The 24,736-nt window shown below is 33.6% G+C and overlaps 1 protein-coding gene across 1 annotated transcript in view; it reads right to left on the bottom strand.

Moving 5' to 3' along the window:
- LOC103554298 (A disintegrin and metallopeptidase domain 3-like) overlaps positions 1–24,736 on the bottom strand; it is a 98,034-nt gene that overhangs the window by 799 nt on the left and 72,499 nt on the right. Inside the window, exons 14-20 of the mRNA XM_070598807.1 lie at positions 23,342–23,537; positions 22,761–22,851; positions 22,312–22,501; positions 14,597–14,683; positions 12,822–12,936; positions 4,439–4,607; positions 2,469–2,523 (exon numbers count right to left, since the gene is read on the bottom strand). Of these exons, the coding sequence (XP_070454908.1) occupies positions 2,469–2,523; positions 4,439–4,607; positions 12,822–12,936; positions 14,597–14,683; positions 22,312–22,501; positions 22,761–22,851; positions 23,342–23,537 (903 nt within the window). The remainder of the gene's footprint in view (positions 1–2,468; positions 2,524–4,438; positions 4,608–12,821; positions 12,937–14,596; positions 14,684–22,311; positions 22,502–22,760; positions 22,852–23,341; positions 23,538–24,736) is intronic.

The following is a 24,736-nucleotide window of genomic DNA, read 5'->3' as shown; positions in this document are numbered from 1 at the left end:
GCTGCATCCCTTCTTTACCACCTCAAAGTTGGTTTCACTATGTTCTTATTCATATACGGGAAAACTTAAACTCCCTATCATGGCATCCCAGACACTTGTCTTGGCTCACTATTACCTATGTATATTTTATCTCTCATAAATTTTAAAATGTATTAAGAGCACAAATTTAGCAACAGAGAGGTCTGGCTTTACATTTTAGCCTTGCTATCTTCCTGCTTTATATCATTAAACATTATTTAAACACTTTTTATTACACTCTACATCCACACTGTCAATTAATTCTGTTGGTTCACCTTCAAAATTTATTCCTAAAGCCATCCTCACTGTCCCTGGTCTGAGGTACTATCCTTTCTCTCCTGGATTAGTGCAGTAGTTTCTGCACTAACTGGTTTCTCTACTTCTACTCCTGCCATCATACAGACTACTTTCAACAACCCAGACATTAAAAGTGTAAGTCATGTGCTTGGAATCTAAAGCCTCCAGTGATTCTTCCCTTTCAATCAGGGTAAAACACAGATGGCCTCCAAGACCTCCCAAACCCTCAGGAGTTTGATTTCTCTGACCTAATCACCACCGCAGCCCTCTCGCTAACTCTGCTTCCGATACATTGGAATCACTGTTATTCATCAAACATTCCTGACATTTTTTCATTGGATCACCATGTGCTTGGAAAGCGCCTGCCCAGATGTATGCATGGATAGCTCTGCCAGCTCTATGCCTCTGGAAGATAAAGTTGATTTACAGCTGGAGTGGAAAAGGTCTACCTCTATGTCTGGGAAAGGCTGGATGTCTGGTTTCACTTTGTGCCAAGACAGGGGCAGTGGGATTTACGATGGGATATCTAAAATTTAAAATAAGGAACCTTGAGACCTTGAGCACCAGGTGTCTCTTTGACCCCCAGTGCTTGCCTGTACTCTCTCTTGCTGCACTGCATACTTTGCATTTAAATAAAAACCTTATGTGAGTTTCCCCTGTGAAGTCAAGGGACTCCTTTCAAATATCTAAACTGGGTAAATACTTGCACCTCCTCCAATTATTTGCTTACATGTCACTTAGTAATGCCTACTCAGTCAACCAGTTCCTCCCTCAACATCATCTCTCCCAATTATGCCTACTGCTCTAATCTTTTCCATGTGATTAATAACCTTTCAATACACTAGATAATCAACTTATAAAATATGTTTATTACTTATGGACTGACTGCCTAACCCACTCAAATTCTTGAGACAAGATTTTAATGTAACTATAAAGTACTGTTGGCAGGAGAAAGCTGTGAAAAAATAATAAAATAAAATAAGATATTGAATTTATGACAAGAGTTGGAAGACATCAAGGAATTGGCAAGCGCACTATATTGCTTTGGAGAAAATCACTGAAGTTGGCTGGTGTGAGGAGTTCAGGTGAAGACACTCAGCGTGATAGTGAGAACACAACTGAAGGACATGAGAGGAAGACAGTGAGCCAAGAGCCAAAATCCTCACTTAAGATGTGGGCTTTTAATAAAGTTATCAACAAAGAGGTAGAGATTGGTCTAGGTAGAAATAGGCTATTTTACATTGAGGGTAGGACTTATAAATATTTTCTGGGGGCAGATAAACAGAGATCCATTGACTTAACTCTGCATCTAAATCAGATATGCGAATTAGCAGATAGGTAATTGGATTAACTCTTGATCTCACTCTTGGTTGAATTTTTGAATTTTTCCATTTACTCCCAGTGATAGGTCTAATATGAGAAATATCATGATTTCTTTACACATGAGTTAGAAATTTGGACAATATATACAGATGCCTATTTTATCCCATTTTATAACAAAGAATTGTCTTCCTGCCTTGGAAGGAGAGTGCATTTAGCATTTTGCCTGGAATCAAATAGGTCCTCAATAAAGGTAAATTCCATTCCCCATCCCCAGTCATGTATCAAGCCATATGTCAAAATTATGGAGTTCCTAAGAGTTGAAACCCTATTATCTGATGGTCCTAAACTCCAACTCAAAGACCTACTAAAATTCTATACACATGGGAGATTATTTAAATTCTTTATGTGTTTTTCCTTATGTCTAAAATAAGGATAACAATAACCGTGGAGCCTTACTGAGGAAGAAATGCAAATGTCAGGAAACAATCTCAGTAAATCTACCAATTAGAACCTTAAATGCAGGAGCAAGATGCATAATTGCTCAGAAATATTTTAAGAACATATTTAAAATATCTTTAAAGTCATTTATGATGGCAAGAATTTTGGTTAGTAAATCTCTGGCTAATATTAGTTAACACTGAATATTTCTAAGTTAGTCTAAAATAAAGTTAACATCAAATGCTTTGTTTCAGTATATGATATTGACAAATAGGAATCAGGATGATAAAGCACGGAAACAATAGCTTTCTTATACTGAGGTATTGTAAAAATTAAAACAAGTATTTCATGAATTGTATCATTTTGTCAATAATTTGATTCCTTCAATTCACCTTTAACTCTACATGTGACTGGATGCTGTTACTACTGCTGTCTTCTGATATAGATCTGCATAACAGAAATAGCATTTGTTTTAGGATTAGAAAACATTGTAATCTTAAACAAACTCAAGAAAAGTAAAACAGCTAGATTTGTACTAATCAATCAATTAAAAAGGACCAATATCCACTGTACTTCCCGTATCCCACTAGGTAATCATATATTCTAGTGTTTGGTCTTTTCTAATGTTGATTTAACTTTAAAGATTTAAGCATTTTTAAAATTTCAAACTAAAAGCCCATCTATTATTTTTCTATATTTTACCTACATGGAAGACAGGATGACATATTAATATATCTACGTCATGCTTCACCAAGGTTAAAGAGGTAATTTACACACAAATCTTCAAACTCTTATTATTATCTGTCCAATTGCAATACTTCTATTAAAAAAAACCTATGTAAATGATGAATTATTTCACTTTTATTAGTGAAGTCCTAAATGAGTCCTCTATGTCTTTCAGCTATGCTTAGTTATATTTTGTGGTATTTATACAGCCTACATTTTTTCTATGGAAAACTCCTATACATCCCCAGTTCCTGTTGAAAAGGACTGTCATGGTGTCCAGGTTCGTACTACATGTCTACAATTCCCTGGTCACAGATGACAAGATCAGGTTTGAACACCTATCTCAGACAGACAGAACACTGGCTGAATTTAGGTACACTTGCACAGCTATTTTCTTCTGTCTCTTGAGAATATGAATTAAAAGGCATTGGCTGTGGACAGATTATTGGTGTTTTATTTGAAAATGAATCTACAAAGGTTGAGATATGTATCCTGGCCCATGTGGAAGGAGAGAAGTCATTTTGGAGAGAATGGACATAGACAAGAAGAGACGATGTCAATCATAAAGCCTTTGGGTGATGGACTGAACGACCTAGTTCCTGACCATCTAGATTATTACCACCCTCCTGTGCTTCAGCTCTACATCATTTCTTACCCTTGCAATCCTGAAATGACTATCATTGCTGTAAAACTTAGGCTTTTATGATCAGATTTTGTTATTTATGATCAATGATCCTTTATGATATCATCTCTTACAAAAGTCAGATTTACTTCCAGGAACTATTCAGATTTTTCCAAGATGTCTTAAGTAATAACACTGGAAGGTTTATGCCAGATATCATTCAATTAAATCAATTTATAACAGTTTGATGGTCATGTAAATGTCTATATAAATCATACAGAATACTGTCCAGAATTTAACTAGTTGCTGCTAACTTGGTAAATAAAATTAACTTAGGAAGTAGAAGTGTTGCTTGAACTTTTGTATCTTTATCTTATCTCTGTATCCATAAGAAATAAACAGAACCATTTTTGTTTAGTGTGGAACGAGACACATTTATCCTTACTTCTGCATTCTCATTTTCCTAAATATTCACTAAGCAAATTGTGGCTTGCATTGGTGTTAAGGTGAAGAAGAAAGCTGTGCAAGTACCTTAATTCTAATTTTAGAAACACATGAGCAATATTAATTTTGTGTAAAATGGGGACTATCCTATCTGTGTTCTCTCCCTTATTCTTTGCCATCTTATATTTTTCTCACCTTTGTCATATTCTGTTCACAAAATTTGCTCCCCTATCTCTACTAATCTCCTTGGCACAACTGGTTGTCGATGCAAGGAAGATGCTGTTGCTTTGGAAGTGGAACCCCCTAAAGCAATTATAGCCAGTGTGGCTCTCTATTGGAAAGGGAGAAGATTGACTGAGTAGCTTCAATTGTTTCTAGGTCTATTAGAACATAAAGGATACTTAACAGCCTGAAATCTGAAAAAAATTTGGTGTTTACTAAGACCCAGTATTTTTAAACATTAACCCAATCCATCCAAGGATCCCTACTTATAAGAAATCTGAGTTACATCTGAATTCTTCCCATAATGCATTTTTAATATTTAATATGAAAAATAATGAGTTTACTTACCCTTCACTTACTGTTTCCTCTCTCTTCCAAGATCTCTTAATTTTATTCCATTTAAGAGCAATGACAGCAGTTAAAATAAGGAAAGGTAGAAAAACATAGAAACTGATCAAGAGGCCATTTTTTCTAGGGGCAGCAGCACGTCGTTTTATAAACGAGTACGTATTCTTACCTGAAAACGTGAGAGTAAATTTTAACTTTCTCAAAAATGATATTTGAAGCTTATTAGTAGTTTGAATTATAACAATTTGGAATTCAAATAATACAGTTATGGAATGAATAAACAAATTTAAAAGTATTTTCGATATTATGTGACTATTCCTCAAAGTGTCTTATATATTTATGTCAACTCAATTACTAGACATACATATCTCATTGGCATGTTTATTTTTAATTTTATATGCATTTTAATCTTTATTTGTGTGCCTTATTGTAATGTATTTTATCCTGCCTTATTCCCTAATATGAATTGCTACTTAGAATGCATTAGATTGATATTATCTAAGTTCTTCCATTTAAAATGTAAAGCAAAAAGAACTGTTTTAAAAATGATTTAATGAAAAATTATTGATATAACTGAATTTTAGGTTTAAAACACAATTAATGATAGTAAACTAGGTTAAATTTCCTGAGTATCTGTATAAGGTGATATTGTGCTAATTTTGAATATATTAATTAGAAAAATAGATATTCCTTTAGGTGTTATAAAGATATTACAGAAAATTAGAAAAATAAAATCAAAAGAAACTTGGTGCAATAAAACAAAAGAAATAAACCAGACAGGTAAAATACAAAAAACTAAATCAAGCAATCAGAATTACTACCAAAGCAACTATCATGATATTAAATGCAAAAGAACTTAATGCCCCTGAAAAAAGCCAAAACAATCAGTAACTTTAAAACACAATCCAATTACATGATGATTAGAAGTGATTTACCAAAGAAAGTGATTCAGGATGTTTTATGTATTATAGGAAATAAATTGGCGAACATAGTCCTGTGCCACATAATGAAGTTTCAGTCAATGACAGACTGCATTTACGATGGTGGTTCCATAAGATTAGTACTATACGGCCTAGGTGTGCAGTAGGCTATACCATCTAGGTTTGTATAAGTGCACTCTATGATGTTTGCACGACAACGAAATCACCTAATGACACATTTCTCAGAACGTGCCCCCATCATTAAGCGATGCATTACTGTACTAGTTTGAGCATGCTGGAAAAAAAAGCACCAAGAAGATTCCAATTTCTCCACATCCTAACACACTTTGCCTGAATTTTTTATTACAATTTGAATAAGCATGAACTAGTATCTCATTGTGGTTTTGATTTGCATTTTCCTAAGATGCTGAGCATCTTTTCAGGGGCATAGTGGCCATTTGTAGATCTTCTATGAGATGTGTTTATTGAAACCCCTTTCCATTTTTAATTGGGTTATTTCTCTTTTTATTATGAACTTGTGTTTTTTATATATTCTGGATACTAGTCCCATAAGAGATATAAAATTTACAAATATTTTCTCCCATTCTGTAGTTTGTCTTTCACTTTCTGGGTGGTATCTTTTGCAGCACAAAAGTTGTTAAGTTTGAAGAAGTTCCATCAATCTATTATTCTTCTCCGTACGTGTCCTTTGGTATTTTGTATAACATAGCCTATGCCACCCTCACAAAGATTTACTTGTATGTGTTCTAAGTGTTTTGTAAGTTTAGCTCTTATATTTACTATCTATGATCCATTTTCAGTAAATTTTTGTGAATGTTGTGATGTAGCAGCTAACTTCCTTCTTTTCCGCGTGGTTATCTACTTGTCCCAACACCACTTGTTCAAAAGACCATCTTTCTCCATTGAAGTGCCATACATCCTTGTCAAAAATCAAAGACGTTAGGTATAAGGCTTTATTTCTGGACTCTCTATTCTATTCCATTGAACTGCATGGCTATCCCTTTCCTTAGGACAGTAGTACACTGTCTTGATTTTTAGTTTTGTAATATATTTTGGAATTGAGAAGTAGGTTTTCAGATTCAAGTTTTCTTAAAAACTATGTTTTCAGGATTGTTTTTACTATTCTATGTCCCTTGAATTTATATATGACTTTTAGGATCAGCTTATCAATTTCTGCAAAAAACACAGCTTGGATTTGTTAAGGATTGTATTGAATTGGTAGATCAATTTTGGGAGTTTTCCTATATTAATAGTATTGAGTCTTCGAAAACATGAATATGAAATGTCTTTACATTTATGCAGATCTTTCTTTCAATGATGTACTTTTAGTTTTCAGTGTCTTACACTTCTTTTCATAAAATTATTTCTAAATACTGTATTATTTTGGGTGATATCATAAATAGAATTTTTTCCTAATTTAACTTTTATTGTGTTAAAATACACCACACTGAAAATTTATCATTTTAAACATTTTTAAGTCTACAATCAGTGGCATTAAGCACATTCACATTGTTGTGCATCCATTACCACCATCAAACTCCAGGACATTTTCAGCATCCCAAGCTGAAATTCTCTACATTTTCCTCTCCTGTCAGCCCCTGGCAACTACCAGTCTACTTTCTCGTTATGAATTTGACTACTCTAGGTACCTCATAAAAGCAGAATCATCCAATATTTGCTCTATTGTGACTGGCTTGTTTTAGTTAGCATAAGGTCTTCAAGTTCCATCCATGTTGTAGCATGTGTCAGTATTTCATTTCTTTATAAAGCTGAATAATATTCCATGGTATGTATGTATCACATTTTGTTTCTCCATTTACCTATTAATGGGCATTTGGAGCTTCCCACCTTTTGGCTATTGTGAATAATGCTGCTCATGAACATGGGTGTACAAATATCTGTTTTAGTCCATACTTTTAATACTTTTGGGTATATACCTAGATGTGGAATTCTAGAATATGGTAATTCTATGTTTAATTTTTGTGTGTGTGTGTGAGGAAAATTTTCCCTGAGCTAACATCTGTGCCAATCTACCTCTTTTTGCTTGAGGAAGATTGTCGCTGAGCTACCATTTGTGCCAATCTTCCTCTATTTTGTATGTGGGACATCGCCACAGTATGGCTTGATGAGCAGTGTGTAGGTCCACACCCAGGATCCTAACCTGCAGATCACTGAAGCAGAGCATGTGAACTTAATCACTATGCCACCAGGCTTGCCCCTATGTTTAATTTTTTGAGGAACCACCATACTATTTTCCACAGAGGCTGCATCACCTTACATTCCCAACAGCAATGCACAGGGGTTCCAATTTCTCCACATCCTCATCAACACTTGATATTTTCTGAACTTTTTTGGTAATAGCCATCCTAAGAGGTGTGAATTGGTATCTTGTTGTGGTTTTGACCTGCAAATCCCTAACAGTTAGTGGGATTGATCATTTCTTCATGTCCTTATTGGCCATCTGTGTATCTTCTTTGAAGAAATGTCTATTCAAGTTCGTTGCCCATACTTTAATTGGGTTATTTGTTTCTTTTGTTGTTGACTTGTAGGAGTTCTTTACATATTCTGGATATTAACGTTTCATCAGATTTATGATTTGAAAACATTTTCCCCATTCCATGGGTTACCTTTTTACCTTGCTGATAGTGTCCATTGATTTGCAGCAGTTTTTAATTATGATGAATTTCAATTTATCTATTTTTTCTTCTGTTTCCTTTGCTTTTGGTGTCATATCCAAGAAATCATTGTCAAATCCAATGTTGTGAAGATTTCCACCTCTGTTTTCTTCTAAGAATTTTATAGTTTTAGCCCTTACAATTAAATATTTGATCCATTTGGAGTTACTTTTGTATATGGTGTAAGAGGCCAACCTCACTCTTTTGCATATTGATATCCAGTTATTTCAATACAATTTGTTGAGAAGACTGTCCTTTCCCCTGTTGAATGGTCATGGCATCCTTATAAAAAATCATTAGATCATGTATGTGAGGATCTATTTCTGAGCTCCCTATTGTATTCCATTGGAAAATTTCAGATTTTTTATTTTGTTGCCAGAAGTAATGTATCAACTTTCAAGAAGGTACAAGAGAGACCTGGAGTCAATTTCTTTCTTTTTCTTTTAGCCTCTATTGAGCACAACTGAGAATTCAGAAATTTTCTTTTACTGCTATACTAATAAAAAAACAATATTGATAGAGAAAGATATTTTATAATTTTTATCAGACAAATGCAAAGAACCAGAGGGCAGAACTCTAGTCTATAATGGTGATGTTGAAATTGATCATGTAAATGAAATCTCATACTATGAGTCTTCATGCAATGATATATCATAATTTTCCTCCAACTCAAGAGTCAATGAGTTAACAGAATATTTCTAGTGACAAAAAGGAAGTATGGTATTTTATCTGGAACATTCTATATTGTGAAAAAGATCTTCAACAGTATCCTTTCATCTTTTATAACAATTGGACATAAACTTTTTTTGATATGGTTCACAAATAGTCAAATATGTATGCAAAGTTGAATGGAAGGCGTTAGATGTTGTAGATGTGATAAACAGTAAGATTAATCATTTTAATTGTTGTTTATAAATATAAATTAAAATATGTCAAATTATAGTACAACATCATTTACAATTGCTCTAAGAAAATGAAATAATAAATATGAAATAATAAAATGTGTACTGTATCTGGTGAAAATTACAAAATTCTGATGAAGGAAATCAAAGAAGATCTAAATAAACGGAGAGACACACCATGTTCGTAGATTGAACAATTCAATAATAAATAGTAAAGATGTAAAATGTTCCAAAACTGATGCATAACTTTAACACAATTTGTATCAAAATCACAGCAAGATTTTTGTAAATGTAGACAAGATTATACTAAAATGTGTATGAAAAAGAGAAACCCTAGAATAGCCAAACAATTTTTGAAAAACAAGAATAAAGTGGGAGGAATCACTTTTCCTAATCTTAAAGATTACTGTACAGCTACAATAATCAAAACAGTGTAGCATTGGTGGTGAGAATGACATGTAGATCAATGGTACAGAATAGAGAAATGAGAAATATACCCACACAAAATTCCAATTAATTTTTGACAATGGTGCAAAAACAATTCAATGGACAAGATATAGCTTTTTCAAAGAATTGTGCTGGAGAAACTGACACTCATTAATCAAAAATTAATCTTCTACCCTTCATAAAATGTAGCCAAAAATGGATCATGGACTTAAATGTAAAACATAAAACCACACCTTTTAGGAATATCATAGCAGAAAGTCTTCAGGACTTAAGACTGACAAAGTGTTCCTACACTTGACACCAAAAGCATGATCCAAAAAGGAAAAAAGTAGACCTTATCAAAAGAAGAATTTGAAAAAGCTTTTGGTCTGAGATAAAACCAATTAACAGACTTGGAGAAAATATGTTCAAATTACATATCCAACAAAATACATATTATCTTAAAAACAAACAATTTCTGAAAATTCAACATTTAAAAAACTCAAAAAATCCCATTAGAAAATGGACAATAGATACGAAGAGACTTTTCCCTGAAAAGGATATGCAGATGCCAAATAAACACATTAAAGATATTCAACATCATTACCCATTAGGGAAGTGCAATTTAAAACCACAATGAGACATTAGTACACATCTAATAGAGTGGCTAAAAAAATAAATAATGGTGTCATCAAATGTTGCCAAGGATGCAAAAAAACTGGGTCATTCATAGATTACTGGTGGAAGTGTCAAATGTTACAGAGACTCTGAAAAATAGTTTGGCAGTTGCTTTTGAAACTGTAGATGCCTTACCATAAACCTGAAAATTTCACCCTTGGGTATGTTTTCAAGAGAATTAAAAACTTACTTTCATGAAGAATCTTCTACATGAACGTTATTGCAGATCTATTCATAATAGCTAAAAATTGGCAACCACCCAAATATCCTTCAGGAGGTGAATATTAAACAAACTTTCATACATCCATATAAAGGAATACTAGACATGAATAAAAAGGAATGGAATATTCATACATGCAACAGCTTGGATGCAGTTCATGCAAATTATGCAAGAGAAAAAAGCCAATCTGAAAGAGATACAAGCTCTATGATTCCATTTATATAATATTCATGAAATAGCATAATTAGAGAGATGGAAAGCAGTTTAGTAGTTGCCAGGAGTTAGGAATAGGGAAAGAGAGGACCAGTGTTGCTATATAAAGGGGTAATATTAGAGGCCATATAGTGATGATACAGTTCTGTATGTTGATTGTGGTGGTGGTTACACAAATGTGAACCTGTGGTAAAATTGCACAGAATGAAATACACACACACACAAATGAGTGCATGTATACTGGTGAAATCTCAATAAGGTCTGTGTATTTTACCAATGTCCATTTCCAATATCTACTGGTTTTGATATTCTACTATAGTATTGAAACATGTTCACATTGACAGAAGCTGAGTAAAGGGTACACAGGACTTTCCTCTACATTTCTTTGCACCTCTTTTTGAATCTATAATTATTTCGATATAAAAAGGTAAACAAAAATCACAATGGACTATCATTACACATCTAAAACTGGTAAAACAAAATCAAACGAAACAAACAAAAAAGACAATATCAAATGCTTCTGAAGTGTGGATCATCTGTGTAGAGAAAAAGGAAGTCTCAAAGACGAAAATAAACCTCACTCTTAGGTATTTACCCACCCTAAAATGAGAACTTATATATACACAAAGCCTATGTGCACATTTATAGCAGCTTTATTCATAATAGCCAAAATCTAGAAACAGCCCAAATATCCTCCAATGGGTGAATAGATAAGCAAACTATAATACATCTTTTCAATAGAAGGCTGCTTAACAATAGAAAAGAATGAAGTACTAAGACATAAGGCAACAGGGATGAATTTCAAATGTACATGTAACATATATAACATTCTGGAAAAGGCAAATCTATAGGGACAGAGAACAGGAATTGGTGTTGGGGGATAAATATAAAAGGGCAGCCAGAAGGAAGTTTTAGGGTGTTAGATCCACTGTGAATCATGGTTGTGGTGGTCGGAACAGGGGTGTATACGTTTTCAATACCAATAGAACTGTACACCCTGGAGTGAATGTTACTGTGTACAATTTCTTTAAAAAACCAAACATGTTAAATAAAAAGTAAATATTAAAAAAAAGACAATGGCTAATTTTTTTTCCAAACTTTCAAAAAATGCATCAACCTATAGAATCAATAAACTCAGCCAACCCAGGAGGGATAAATTCAAAGGAAAATATAGCTTGTTAAATCATAGTGAAACTGGAAAGTCAAAGATATAAAATAAGTCTGAAACTCAGACAAAGAATAAAAGAAGCATTATAGGCTTGGATGAATAATAAGAAAGATAGCTGTATTCTCATCAGAAAATAAAAGCCAGGATATGAAGGGATTGCGTCTTTGAACTGTTGAAAGAAACAAGCCTCAATGTAGAGTTATACTTTCAGTGAAAATATCCTTCACAAATTAAGACACTATAAAAGCATTTTAAAGACAAGCAAAAGCTGAGACAATTGGTCACCACAAGTTACACACAAAAGAAATACAAAAGGAAGTTTTTCAGGCTGATGGAAAATGACCCACATGGAAATTTGAGAGTGCTGGAAGAGCCAAAAAGCCCTAGAAAGCAATAAGGAGGTGAATAAATGTAAATATTTATATTAAAAAACTTTAATATTCCATTGGCTATTTAAGGCAAATATAATAATATATCATCAGGTTTACAACATATATATAGATACAATATGTAACAGTAAAAGTAAAAATGACAGAAAGTCACTAATAGAATTACACTGATAGGACATTTTTGCACTGTGAAGCTTAGAAAAAACAAATATGCCATATTTGTTCATGAATAGTCACCAAATAATTAAAAATGCTTTGTTCCATCTACTATCCATATGCTATGGATATGGAAGATTTGATTATTTTTACCTTCCAATAGTATGGTTAACTTTAAAGATGCAAATCGGTTGTGAACTAGCATATCATATCACTTAACATCTTTGGAATACACAGCCTATATAACAAAACTATCGCCTATTCTGTAATTTAACTATACCTATAAAGAAAATATTGTGTATAAATAGAAATGTTTTAGGAACCATGGTTCAAATTAAGGGAAGGACTATTAAAATGTTCACTTCTAGATTTGAATTAAAAGTGTGTACAAAACTTTGATTGATTCTATTGAGCTCTTCTGTCTGCTATAGTAGCTACCAGCCCCAAGTGGCTATTTAAATTTACATTAAATAAAGTGAAATAAAATGAAAATTTTAGTTTCTTAGTTGCATTATCCACATATCAGGGGCTCAATAACCACATACACAGTGGAGATGCCAAACATTTCTATTAAGTGCGGAAAGCTCTATTGAAGCACATTGATCTAATACTAACTTTCCACAGTCCAAAACCCATCATCCACACTTCCTCCTGGTGATGATGACGTTGGCTCACAAGTTGGAGGAGCATATCCAGCATCACATTGACAATTAAGGAAATTATTGCAAATCTAAAACGAAACCAAATAAAAAATAAGAACATTTTACGTACAACGTAAAAGTTAAATGCATTATTTGTGATTGTTAGTCTATGTAAATTATTAAAGTACTGTAAGTTAGTATATTATAGGTAGTTTTTAGTTTAATGTGGAAAATGATTTTCAAAGCTAAATATAATAAATGTCCATGTAATATTTTTTCAAGTGTCATAGAGATTATTTGTATTTTTAAATAAAACTACATAACATTCTTGATACAACTGAAATGCCTTATTCTAGAAAGGCATAGAAATTATAAAATAGCAGGAGTTGAAATCTATTATGAATTGTTCTAGATTAAAAAAAATACCTGTGATAAGAGCCAACTTTTACAAAAAATGAAGGAAAAAACTAAAGGGGCAAGCTTGCTTAATCAGACACCGATATCAAAATTTATTTTGCTAAAAAATAGGAAGGCTAAAAGATATAAGTATATCTTATGCATGAAATGCAAGGATTAGAAGCAGAATAGAGAATCTAGAAATAGGTTCATGCAAAAATTAAAATTAAGAAAGGAAAGAAACTGAAAATAATAGGACATGTGAGTGATTTGGGAGAAAATTTTGATACAAGACACACAGGTCACTTTTCTCATGAATTACTATATAAAATATGAAGCATCAATATGGCAGGAGACACTAGTCACAAAGAAAGTCAAAAGCATACTTGGAAAAACTTACAAAGTTTACAAAATTTCTACAACCAAGTAGATAATTTCACAATGCATAGACAAATAGAAATGCAAATGACAAATATGAACATACATACATACTTAAGAATTGTACAATTAATTATTAAACAAATGCAAATTAACAATAATTTCGCATGTTAGAGGAGATTAAAAAGACTAAGAAATTAGTCTGGGCAGAATTTGAGGAAATGCACATTTTTATGCATGATGGGTGGGAGCAAACACATATATTTCTTGGAGACAATATAATATTTATGAAAATTTAAATGGTGTATATATTTAACCCATCAGATTTCATTGTTAACAATTTAAGAAATCAGATGAATGTGCAAAGGTAAACGTACAACAATGGGCATTGTACCACTTTTTACAATATTTACAAAATTTAACCTTATTCAGAAGTCCATCAGTAAATGATTTTTCAAATATAGTATGGAAGAGACATACAGGGAAACAAACTGAAGCCATAGAAGGATGAAACAGATCTAAATGGACAAAAGCTCTGCTGTCACAAAAATATTAGATTATAAGTAATATGTGTAATATAAATATATTAAATGTTTGAGTATTTAAATATATCAGTATACATACACTCAATTATAAGCAATATTTACGTATATGTATAAATACATATATGTAATCTTCAATAAATCCATTGCCAAAATTTCATAATCTTAATCTAACATTATAATAGATTATCTTTCGTGTTGCATTTTTGTACAAAGTTCAAAGCTTATTTGCTCATGAGGCCTATAACACTATGAGTGAACACACAGACCATGTACATATTTATAAATAATGGAATCCACTTTCCTTATTTAACTGCAATATTTCAAAAGAAATCTCCATATCAAGTAATTCTGAACCTTATTCCTATTTTGGAAAATGTTATTGACAAGGATTTTAAAAACAATATGTAAAAATAATGTAATCATTACATACCCCATGTCCTTGGCATTTTGTTTCTGAGATACACCTGTTTTTTCCTGGGTAGTCACTGACAAAGAGGCAAGCTCCTCTGGAACAATACTAAAAACAACCAACAACAAAAACTGTAAATTTAAATTCAAGAGTTGAGCAATTGTACTTGGTACAAAAATTAGATGCCGTAGAGATATGTATACATGTATATATAACATATACATGTATATACGTATATATAAAAGATGAATCTGGATTTCAGGACATCTACTCATTCTAATAAAAGAACTTGAAGTCAAAATGGTATGTTTTTACTTTATCAAGTATCAGATTTTGAGAATCAGATACTATTTTTCCCTTGAGGGAACAGAACTGTGCATTTATTGATACTAATTGGTATAAGAACAAAAATAACCAACTTGTAAAGAGCTAAGATCTGTCTTTGCACTTTTTACACATTTTTATAATATATACTCACACTGAATCTGGGAAGGAGACGTTTTTATACTCATTTCACATTTGGTGAGAAGTAAATTTATATTTTTAAGGTCATGCCATGAGTTATTGACAGGGCAAATATTCAGTGCAAGAACTACTTTACTCACAGAACTCAATGATCAATGCTAAATGCTAGGGTTCTTGTCATTTTTTCATTTGCCAACTTTAATGACAATATCTCTTACCTTCCACATTAGCAATGTGACTTTGAGCAGCTTATTTTGTCCCTCCATACCTCAGTTTATCCATCTTTGAATTTGGAATAACAATTATACCCAAATAAATGAACTATATCGATCATGAGGATGAAATAATTTGTTACACATAAAGGAACAAAAGCAGAGTCTGGCACATGGTAGATGCTCATGAAATACAAGATGTTGTTTTAATTATTCATTTATTTAACCTGATTTTCCTGTAGACTTTATGTTAATATTCCTCTATCCAAATGTTAATTTAATTTGAATATCTTTGGGGGCATCCTAAGATTATCTGCTGGCTTTTCTCAAGTTATCTGATAGAGTATTCAATATACGACGCATGGTCTAAAACCTTCATTATTTTCTATCGCCATTGGTAAATACAGAATGAACCTCGGCTTGCTCATTAACTGAAAGTGCTCTGATGAAGCCAGAAAGCCAGAAACGAAATGTTGAACAAACCAGCATTACCCGTCCACAAAACTATATTCACTCTAGTACTCCTTAAACATTGTCATTGAAGAAATAATAAATTAGTCATACTTCACTGGGTTGTTTTCAGAAGAAAAATAAGCCAGGAAAAGTTAAGATCCATGCTTCCGATATAATTTCCTTCAAGTATGTGTAGCTGGCTCTTCTGTAATGACGAGAAAACCCAGGGAAGCAATAAGAGTACTTAGCCCCGGTCAACACCTGGGATGATAACTAACATGCAAGAATTCCTTCGTTGAACAAGAGACAAATACTGTCTCAGACACAGTCACATCACGGTTTAAAAACAAATCCCTAATATAACTAAGCACACATTTCCTAAAGGGAAATGCCTGGATTGTGTAAGCATATTTTGTTACAGTCCTATATATAAGAATACGTAAGAAAAAGGCAGTTAATTTTAAGTTTTCATTGATTAGCTCATCTATTTTTGAACAATTATATGCCTCAAACATATTCCTTTTCACATTTGAAATCAAAGTGCTGAGATGTGCTTAACTCCCCTAATCTACCTATGTCAGCTAGGATCAGTTGGATAAACTATTTTCCTGTTCTACATCTTACAAATGAAAAATTCAAAGCAGCTTTCTATCACGACCAATATTAAGCAAACTTGCCTTGCTGGAAGAATGCCTATCTCCATGTAGTAGTATATTGTTCACTTAGTACATTACAGTATTAAATTTGTGACAGTTTTATTTAGAATTTTTGTTAAAATTAATAAGGGACACATACTTTTCTTCATGTTGATAAATAAGAAATAAAATCTCTCTCTCTCTTTTCCTATCTGTCTGTTGGTCTATCAATCAAGATACATAACCACAGAATGATTTCAATTCAAACTGATGACTTGGCGCACACAATAGCCCCCTTTTTTCCAATGAATGAGAGTAGAGGATAATCATAAAAAATAAGTTAAAAGATGAGAGAATTAAGAACTTCCTGGGATTTTGAAATGAAATGAAGGGGACTGATGGATAAAAGGAAGTGAGAAAGCAAACACATTGAACACAACAGCAAAGGAGAGAGCGAGCTGATCAGGCTCACCTTGCTCTAGAGGAAGTGCAGCCTCAGAGTCACAAGGAAAAACAGGAAGGGTCAAAAGAGCAGGATCTGGAAGGGTGGCTAACATGTAGAATTATCAGTGGAAGTCTGTCCACAAACCACAGAACTACTTAGCTCTCAATATCCGCTACTCACCTCTCGCTTTCTCTCAATTACCAAAAGCAGTCAACACAACATTTTAATCCCAAAGCAGAAAATTTAGTACTTTGGGTACTTTTAGTACTTCAGGGTACTTTGTGCCCTAAAGCAGTTGAATTAATGGTGACTACAAAATTCAGGCTTCTCAAGTGGTCCGTCCTTTAGAATAGGCACTATCCAATTACTACTGGAAGTCCCATGGCCTAAAAGCCAGCTTCCAAAATGAAGACTGTCATGTGACAAACCCCAGTCACACAGAGAAAGTGGCCAATTAGGTTCTTTATTAGAAAAGGTGTGGTAGTAAAAAGTCATGCCAGCTTAAAGCTCCTACTGAACAAAGGAGGGAAAGTCAAAGCCTTTGTCCTTCCTTCCTTCCTTCCCTGCCTCCCTCTATCCTCCCTTCCCTCACTTCTTTCTTGCTTTCTTTTCCTTCCATGAGGACATTGGCCAGTTGGACATGAGCGAATGATCAGACTTGCCCAGGCAGAGGATCACTGCTGGAGAAATGAGTAATGTGCAAAGCTTTTAGCGGTCATATAGGGCTGATGTGAAAAACCAGAGGGTTTTCAAGTGCATTATTCATTTTCCCACAAGACATTTGCTGACTTCAAGGATGGCAAGGGATGGTAGAGATGAATTTAACCAGCATGGCAACCTTCTGTGGTATTTGTGTGCCTAGTTCCCATATGGTTTTACTTCCATTGTTGTCATCGCCATTGTGTTTTTCCTGCACGTGAGATGTTTCACTCTCACTACTTTTAAGATTCTTTTTCTTGTCTTTAATTTTTAGAAATTTTGTTATGCTGTACCCTACTGTGGATTTCACTGGGTTCATTCTACACCATGTTCTTTTGGCTCCTTGCATGCGTGCGTTTATGCCTTTTGCCAAATTTGGAAACTTTCTAGGCATTATTTCCTCAAATACTTTTCCATCCTTGAATTCTCTCTCCTATTCCAGGATGACAACGACATGGATATTATATCTTTTGTTTCAATCCCACATGTCCCTGGGGCTCTATTCATTTTTTTTCAGTCTATTTTCTCTGTATTGTTCAGATTGAGTATTTTCTGTGATCTTTCTTCAGCTTCACTGATGCTTTCCCCTACCCCCTCCAATCTGCTCCTGAGCCCATCATTGAGTTTTATATATTGCTTATTGTATTTTTCAGTTCTAAAGTTTCCAGTTGGTTTTTCTTTGTATCTTCTATCTCTTTGCTGGAACTTTCTATTGTTTCATTAGTTTCAAGCATGTTTGTAATTGCTCATTCAAACCTTAAGGATGGGTGCTTTACATCTTTGAAGATATTTCTAATATCAGTGCCATCTTGGTGTTAGTGTTTATTGATTGTTTTTTCTCATTCAAGTCGAGATTTTCCTAGTTCTTAGTATGAAGAGTGACTTGTGATTGAAACCTACATACTCTGAGTTTTATGTTGTGAGACTCTGAATCCTGTTTAAACCTACCGTTTTAGCAGATCTCCTCTGTCAGAGCTCTGGAGGGGGGATAAGGGGCCACTGACTCATTATTGCCAGGTAAGGCTGGAAGTATAGCTTCCACTAAAACCTGGGATGAGAGATGCTCCTACTTACTGCAAAGGTCAGTGATGCACAGGCTCTCCCCTGGGCCTCTACACATACCACTCTTGGGTGGGGGGGGAGGGTAGGTGTGTGGCGTATTTTTGTGTTGTTTGGCTGAAGTAGAGCAGCTATTGTTTCACAGTGTACTCTCTTGCTAGGCTGTTCTTTTGGCTAAAGAAGTCAAGATTTCCTTGGTGACTTCTTTTTGTCAGCTACATTTGGTGTTTCTGAGTTTCTGGCTTCTCTGGCACCCAGTTTGGGATACATGGGGCAAAAAGAAAAGGGAACGCATTATTATGTTGTTCCTTGGGTTCTGAGGTCCCTGGCTAGTTTGCCTTTCTCTCTCCAGCTTTCAGAGCCTTCTTATGTTTGCTTTACATATAATATCCAGGGCTTTTTAGCTATACAATCTAGAAGGAATAGGGAAAAGTGTATCTAGTAGGTCCTTCTGGAACCTCAAATCTTTATCCAGTGATTTTTCATCACAATATAATACATTTATCAATATTTTACTTTATATGTAAATTAATTTTATCATTTAAAAATCTTTTGAGTACACCAGACACTATTCCCAAGTTTTCTCTGAGGTCTTTATTAAAACATTTTGACCTGCAATGCCTCTAAAATAATGTTTTATATTTTAGTCTATAGGTCACTTAATTTATCCTTGTTACCCATTCTGTATTGTTTTAATTACTTAACTTTGCGATGTCTTGATATTTAGTAGTTTCCAGTTTCCATTTTCTCTTTAAAATTTCACTGACTATTTTGTATTTTTAGCCCTTTTCATTTTCATATAAACCTTAAATCAGTTTTTCAGTTTCCAACAGCAACACATCCCCTCCCCCAAAAGTGTCCTCCTGGGAATTTTATTTTTGATAGCATCATATTTATCAATTGATTTTGAGAATATTGACATCTTAACATTATTAAGTCTTCCAATTAAGGAGTATGATTTATCCCTCCATTTATGTAAACCTTCTTTGATTCTCTAGTAACGCTTTGCAGTTGTCAATGTAGAGGTTGTCTTGCATATCTTTGATTAGATCTTCCTAGGTTTTAAATGCTTTGGAATGCTATTAAGGCCACAGTATCTTGATGCTAAGGCTTCTTCTAAAATCTTTATTTTTTTTACCTGTTTTAAACTTATAATAACTAAGACAGAAAGTCACAGAGTTGCTACAATCTTGGCGTGGGGAGGACCAGCAAGACAACTTTAAACCAAAGACACAATCTATGTTTTAGTAGAAATCGCAACTCACAGAAGTTCCATGTGCAATTCAAACAGTAGAAACTCAAGTTTTTCCCTGATTTGTCATCCTCCGTAATATTGTAAATATACTTCCATGTCACTGAAAATTATTTGCAAATGTCATTTTGGAAAGAAATACAGACATGCATTGCTTAACGACAAGGATTCATTCCAAGAAACACGTTGTTAGGTGATTGGCTGTGTAGCCTACTACATAGCTAGGCTATATGGTACTAATCTTATGAGACTACTGTCATATATGCAGCCCATTGTTGACCAAAGCATCATTATGTGGCATGTGACTGTACAGGATTGGATATACTGTAATTTATGTAACCAACCTATAACTGGCATTTAATGTGTCCTGATTTTTTCCTCTATTATAACTCACATAATAATTGCTCTATAACAATATATATTTCCTAATATCTTAAAGTTAATTTAACATTATTACATTAGAAACGGGTTAAAAAGTATGCTATTATCTTCGACTCCTTACATGTTTCTAAATCACTTTCCAGAAAGTTTGTGCTAATTTAAACTTGTTTCAGGATGATAATAAACTATGCTTCTCACCATCAAATATTGTTTCCAATGCCCAAATGATAACACCAAAGCAAAAACTGGATATTCATTTACTTTGTATTTATTGAATCACAAGTTAGGTGGAACATTTTCATGTTCCTTAGTCATACGCTTAATTTCATGAGATTTTTTTGCACTAATACATATTGATGTGCATGTATTTTATGTGTGTGTATGTGTGCACACATATACATAACATACATATATATTGTGATATACGTTTATATTGTGGAGTATATTCTCTGACGCCACCCGGGTGTCCAACAATTCAATTCAACTCAATTCTGACACAATCTACCTGGAATTAGAATCAGATCCCACAAGTTAAAGGGCTCAGTCCCACAAGATTGCCTCTACTTTGACATCAGATGCAAGTCCCAGACTACCCACACTTCTGCCCAACTGACTGTAAATAGAAGGTTCCCATGGCCCTCTCCACAGGTTTGATAATCTGCTCATTTGGCTCACAGAACTCAAGAAAACACTTTACTTAGGTTTACCGGTTTCTTGTAAAGGATACAACTCAGGAACGGCCAAACAGAAAGAGATGTAGGCCAAGGTATGTTGTAGGGGAGGGAACTCAGAGCTTGCATGTCCTCTCTGGTCACATCATCATCACAGCAAATTGATGTGTTCACCAACTTAGAAGCTGTCTGAATCTCATTGGTCAAAAGTTTTTATGGAGTTTGATCTCCAGCCACACCACTCCCCTTCCTGGAGGTCTGTGAGTGGGGCTAAAAGTTCCAACTCTAATAATTTGGTCCTTCTGGTGACCAGCTCCACCTGAAACTCTCTAGGAGCCCCACCCTAAGTCACCTCATTAGCATAAACTAAGGTTTGATTGGAAGAAGATGAGTAACAAAAAACATTCCTATCATTCAGGGGATTCCCAGGGGTTTAGGAGCTCTGTGTCAGAAACCAGGGACAGAGACCAGATTATTTTGCTATGTTATACCACACATATATACCATTTTAATGCTTTTTTCTAATGAATGAATGATTAAATTAGTTAACAAATATATGTATTTACTCTGCCATATTTACCACAAAACCTTTTTCAGTTTGTTTTAAATGACCTTTGAAGGAATGATGTATTACTTTATAATGTCAGCACCAGTACATTCCTTTGAGATTACTTCATTATTTTTATGTGAGAATATCTATTCCCTTCTGAGATAAGTTTACTATTCACTTCCATTTTCCTCTTACTTTTCATTTCTTAAACTGTTATATCTCATTGTAAAGTATTTTAATTAAAATGTGAGAAATTGTGTACTTTTTTCTTTAGTCAACTAATTTTTAATAATAATAGTTTAAAAATCCTTTATCTTTTATGATTCTCAAAATTTTTAAGAAAAAGAAAAATGACTAAAGCTATGTTTTATTATTGTGTCTTGTGGGAGGGCTACATTTTTAACAAGTATATTATATTTTTGGAGAAAGAATTAGAGGAGTAAGTTAATGAACAAATAAATGTTTCACTTTCATTACAAACTAATCTCTTTGCAAACTACTGCGAGACTAAATACTTGGCATTTTTTGTTTTCTTATTATTCACCTTGTTCTGACCTACTTTTTTGGTGTATATTTGATTCTTTTTTTTTAACACAAATTATTGCAGACCAGATTTTGTCCTAATGAAGAGGCTTACATTTTCAAGAATGAGAAAATAAACTTAAATATCTATAGTAAAATTCACAATAAAAAATAGATAGTGAAGCAATTGTTCCTTTGACCAACAGAAATTCGGAACTTCGAATCTTAAGATCATAAAGTGGTAACCAAAATGTGTAACATTAATTACAAATAAAAAATCTTAAGGTGTTTCTCTCCCTCACTTTCTCTTTCTCTCATTCATACACACACACAGACACAGACGCTCAGATACACACATACCATACACAGAATCAAGTAAAACTTTTATTTACCTTTTGCTCATCACAAATAGTGCCATCAACTGCATAAGTTCTATCGTTGGCTACAGATACTGATCTATTTCTTATGAATGCTGACATACATACATGGCCTCCAAGGAAAGTATACTGAATATCATAAGTTGTCGATGGTACTATCTGTGAATGTGTCCAGTGACAAACCATCTTTCCACAATGGATTTGCCTAGTAATATACAGCAGAAAAAAATGTCCATATAAGATACAATATATTAGGTAAGTAACGGTTAAAAATAGGACAACTAAAAATGTTACTCAAATCATAACACCAAAGCTATTCAGAACATATACCATCTTATGAAGTGCAACATATAAATTCATCTGTATATATGGGTTCATCATTCATTTCTAGTAAATGACCCTTTGCTGTACACACACATACATACACATGCATTTGGAAAATGTATAATTTTCTGAATACGTACTTATAATTACAACGACCCCTATTACAGTTTCCGTAGTCATCTGATTGAAAATTCACTTCTTGTGTACATAGATAAGTAGAACCTCTAGCAACTGAAAACATAAATAAAGTTCCAATTACTCATTTTAAAAAAAAATTTTAAATCAAAAGTGTGGTAAGTTTCTAAAGACATATCTAGAAAACAGCGATATCCAGTCAGTGTCATCTACTATAAATTTTTGGTGTTATCTACTGGCTATACAAGAAAGAAAAGCACTAAAAACTACCCACTTAAAAAAAAAGGTATCAAAATGTAGAAGTGATTAAGAAGTCAAAACGTCATTTGCTCTTTTATCTACAATTCTAATACAACTCCTTTTCCACCAATCACCTAAAATTTGAGTAATAGCCAATTCATTTTGTCTTATATTTATTAGTCCTATTTTACCTCTTCACATAGCTCAAAGTTGCTTTCATTTGCAATTTTATTTTCAAATTTGAATTTACACAAACAAGACTTTTTATTATGACTACAGGGTGGATTACTGACTTTAGAAAAATATAGTTTAAAAATGAACCCCAGAAAAAAGATACAACTATTACATTTTCCAAATAACTCTAAACACTGTACATCTGGATCTCGGCATGTTCCCCCATAGCAAAAGGCAGTTTTATTATTGCACGGTTCTAAATCAAAAGCCTTTGTATCAGGTACACAAAATTCACTTATTCCATTGCAATATTCTGTAAAATCACACGGATCTTTGCTTTCCCTACAGATAGTTCCTCTTCCAATTATCTGTGAGACAAAAGAAAACAATACTTTTTAAATTAGTAAACCAAAAATGTAAAGAATTTACATAGAAGCATTATATGTGTAGCCATCATTTCCATTATTATTATATTTTAACTACTTAAAGTTAAATTATGAATTTACTTAAACATTCTAGTGAAACAGATTGGAAAGAACGGAAATGTCCGAAAATCAGCCACAAAAGGTCACATATTATATGGTTCTACTTATATGAAATCCTCAGAATGGGTAAATCCATAAAGACAGAATGCAGATTGGTGGTTGCCAGGGACTGAGGAGAAGAGAGAAAGGAGAGCAAGCACTTGAAAGGTTGGGGGTTTCTTGTTTGGCTGATGAACATGTTTTGGACCTATATAGGGGTAGTAGTAGCACGTTGTGAATGTACTAAATGTCACTGAATTGTTCATGAAAATGGGTAATTTTAAGTGAATTTCACCTCAATTTAAACGAAGGCTCTAGCAAAAGCTCTGATAGTTAAAATTAGGTGGTTATCCTGAATATTTACTTCAAGATAAAATGAAAATAGCTGATATAAAGCTATGCATATTTGTTTGTCAACTATTGATGCTTGGGGACTAACTACACTCGTAAAATGTTGTCTTAACCATCTCTCTAAAATATTGCTTATCGGACATCTTGTTCATTTCTGCATTTCAAGAAATTTTCCTTTCAGGACCTACCCCACCTCCACCATGATGGGTGATAAATCTCAAGAATCTGCTTCTAAATCAAGATGATAATCAGAACACTTCTCCCTAGACACAGTGATTGACACAGCGGTGGGAAATTTAATTTTACAGGATCAGTCAGGCTTTCCTTCACTATCAAAGACTGACATGGACGCTGGTAAAGAGAGGATTACTCTACTGTTCTGAAATATTGTACACTATGGACTAGAAAAGCCAGGAGCTGCAATGAACGATCTCTATTACATGCGGAGAAAGCTTGTTTGAGAACTGTCAACCAAAAAGCAAGGATATCCAGTAAGTAACTAGAATGAGAATCCTGTTGTACTTGTTTTAAACAAAGATTCAAGCGAGCATGAAGCTAGACTCATCTTTTACTTAAGCTTCATAAGCTTCATTTGCTTGGCCATTCATCATCAGCACACAACTGACCAATACATAATCAGTATTACGCAGTAACAATTGCAATTTTTTAAATTACATATAGGAATGTCTGAG

Source organism: Equus przewalskii, chromosome 28, assembly GCF_037783145.1.
Source record: "Equus przewalskii isolate Varuska chromosome 28, EquPr2, whole genome shotgun sequence".
NCBI lineage: Eukaryota > Metazoa > Chordata > Mammalia > Perissodactyla > Equidae > Equus > Equus przewalskii.
Note: the sequence above shows the minus strand (reverse complement) of the source record. Positions and strands in the feature narration are given on the sequence as shown.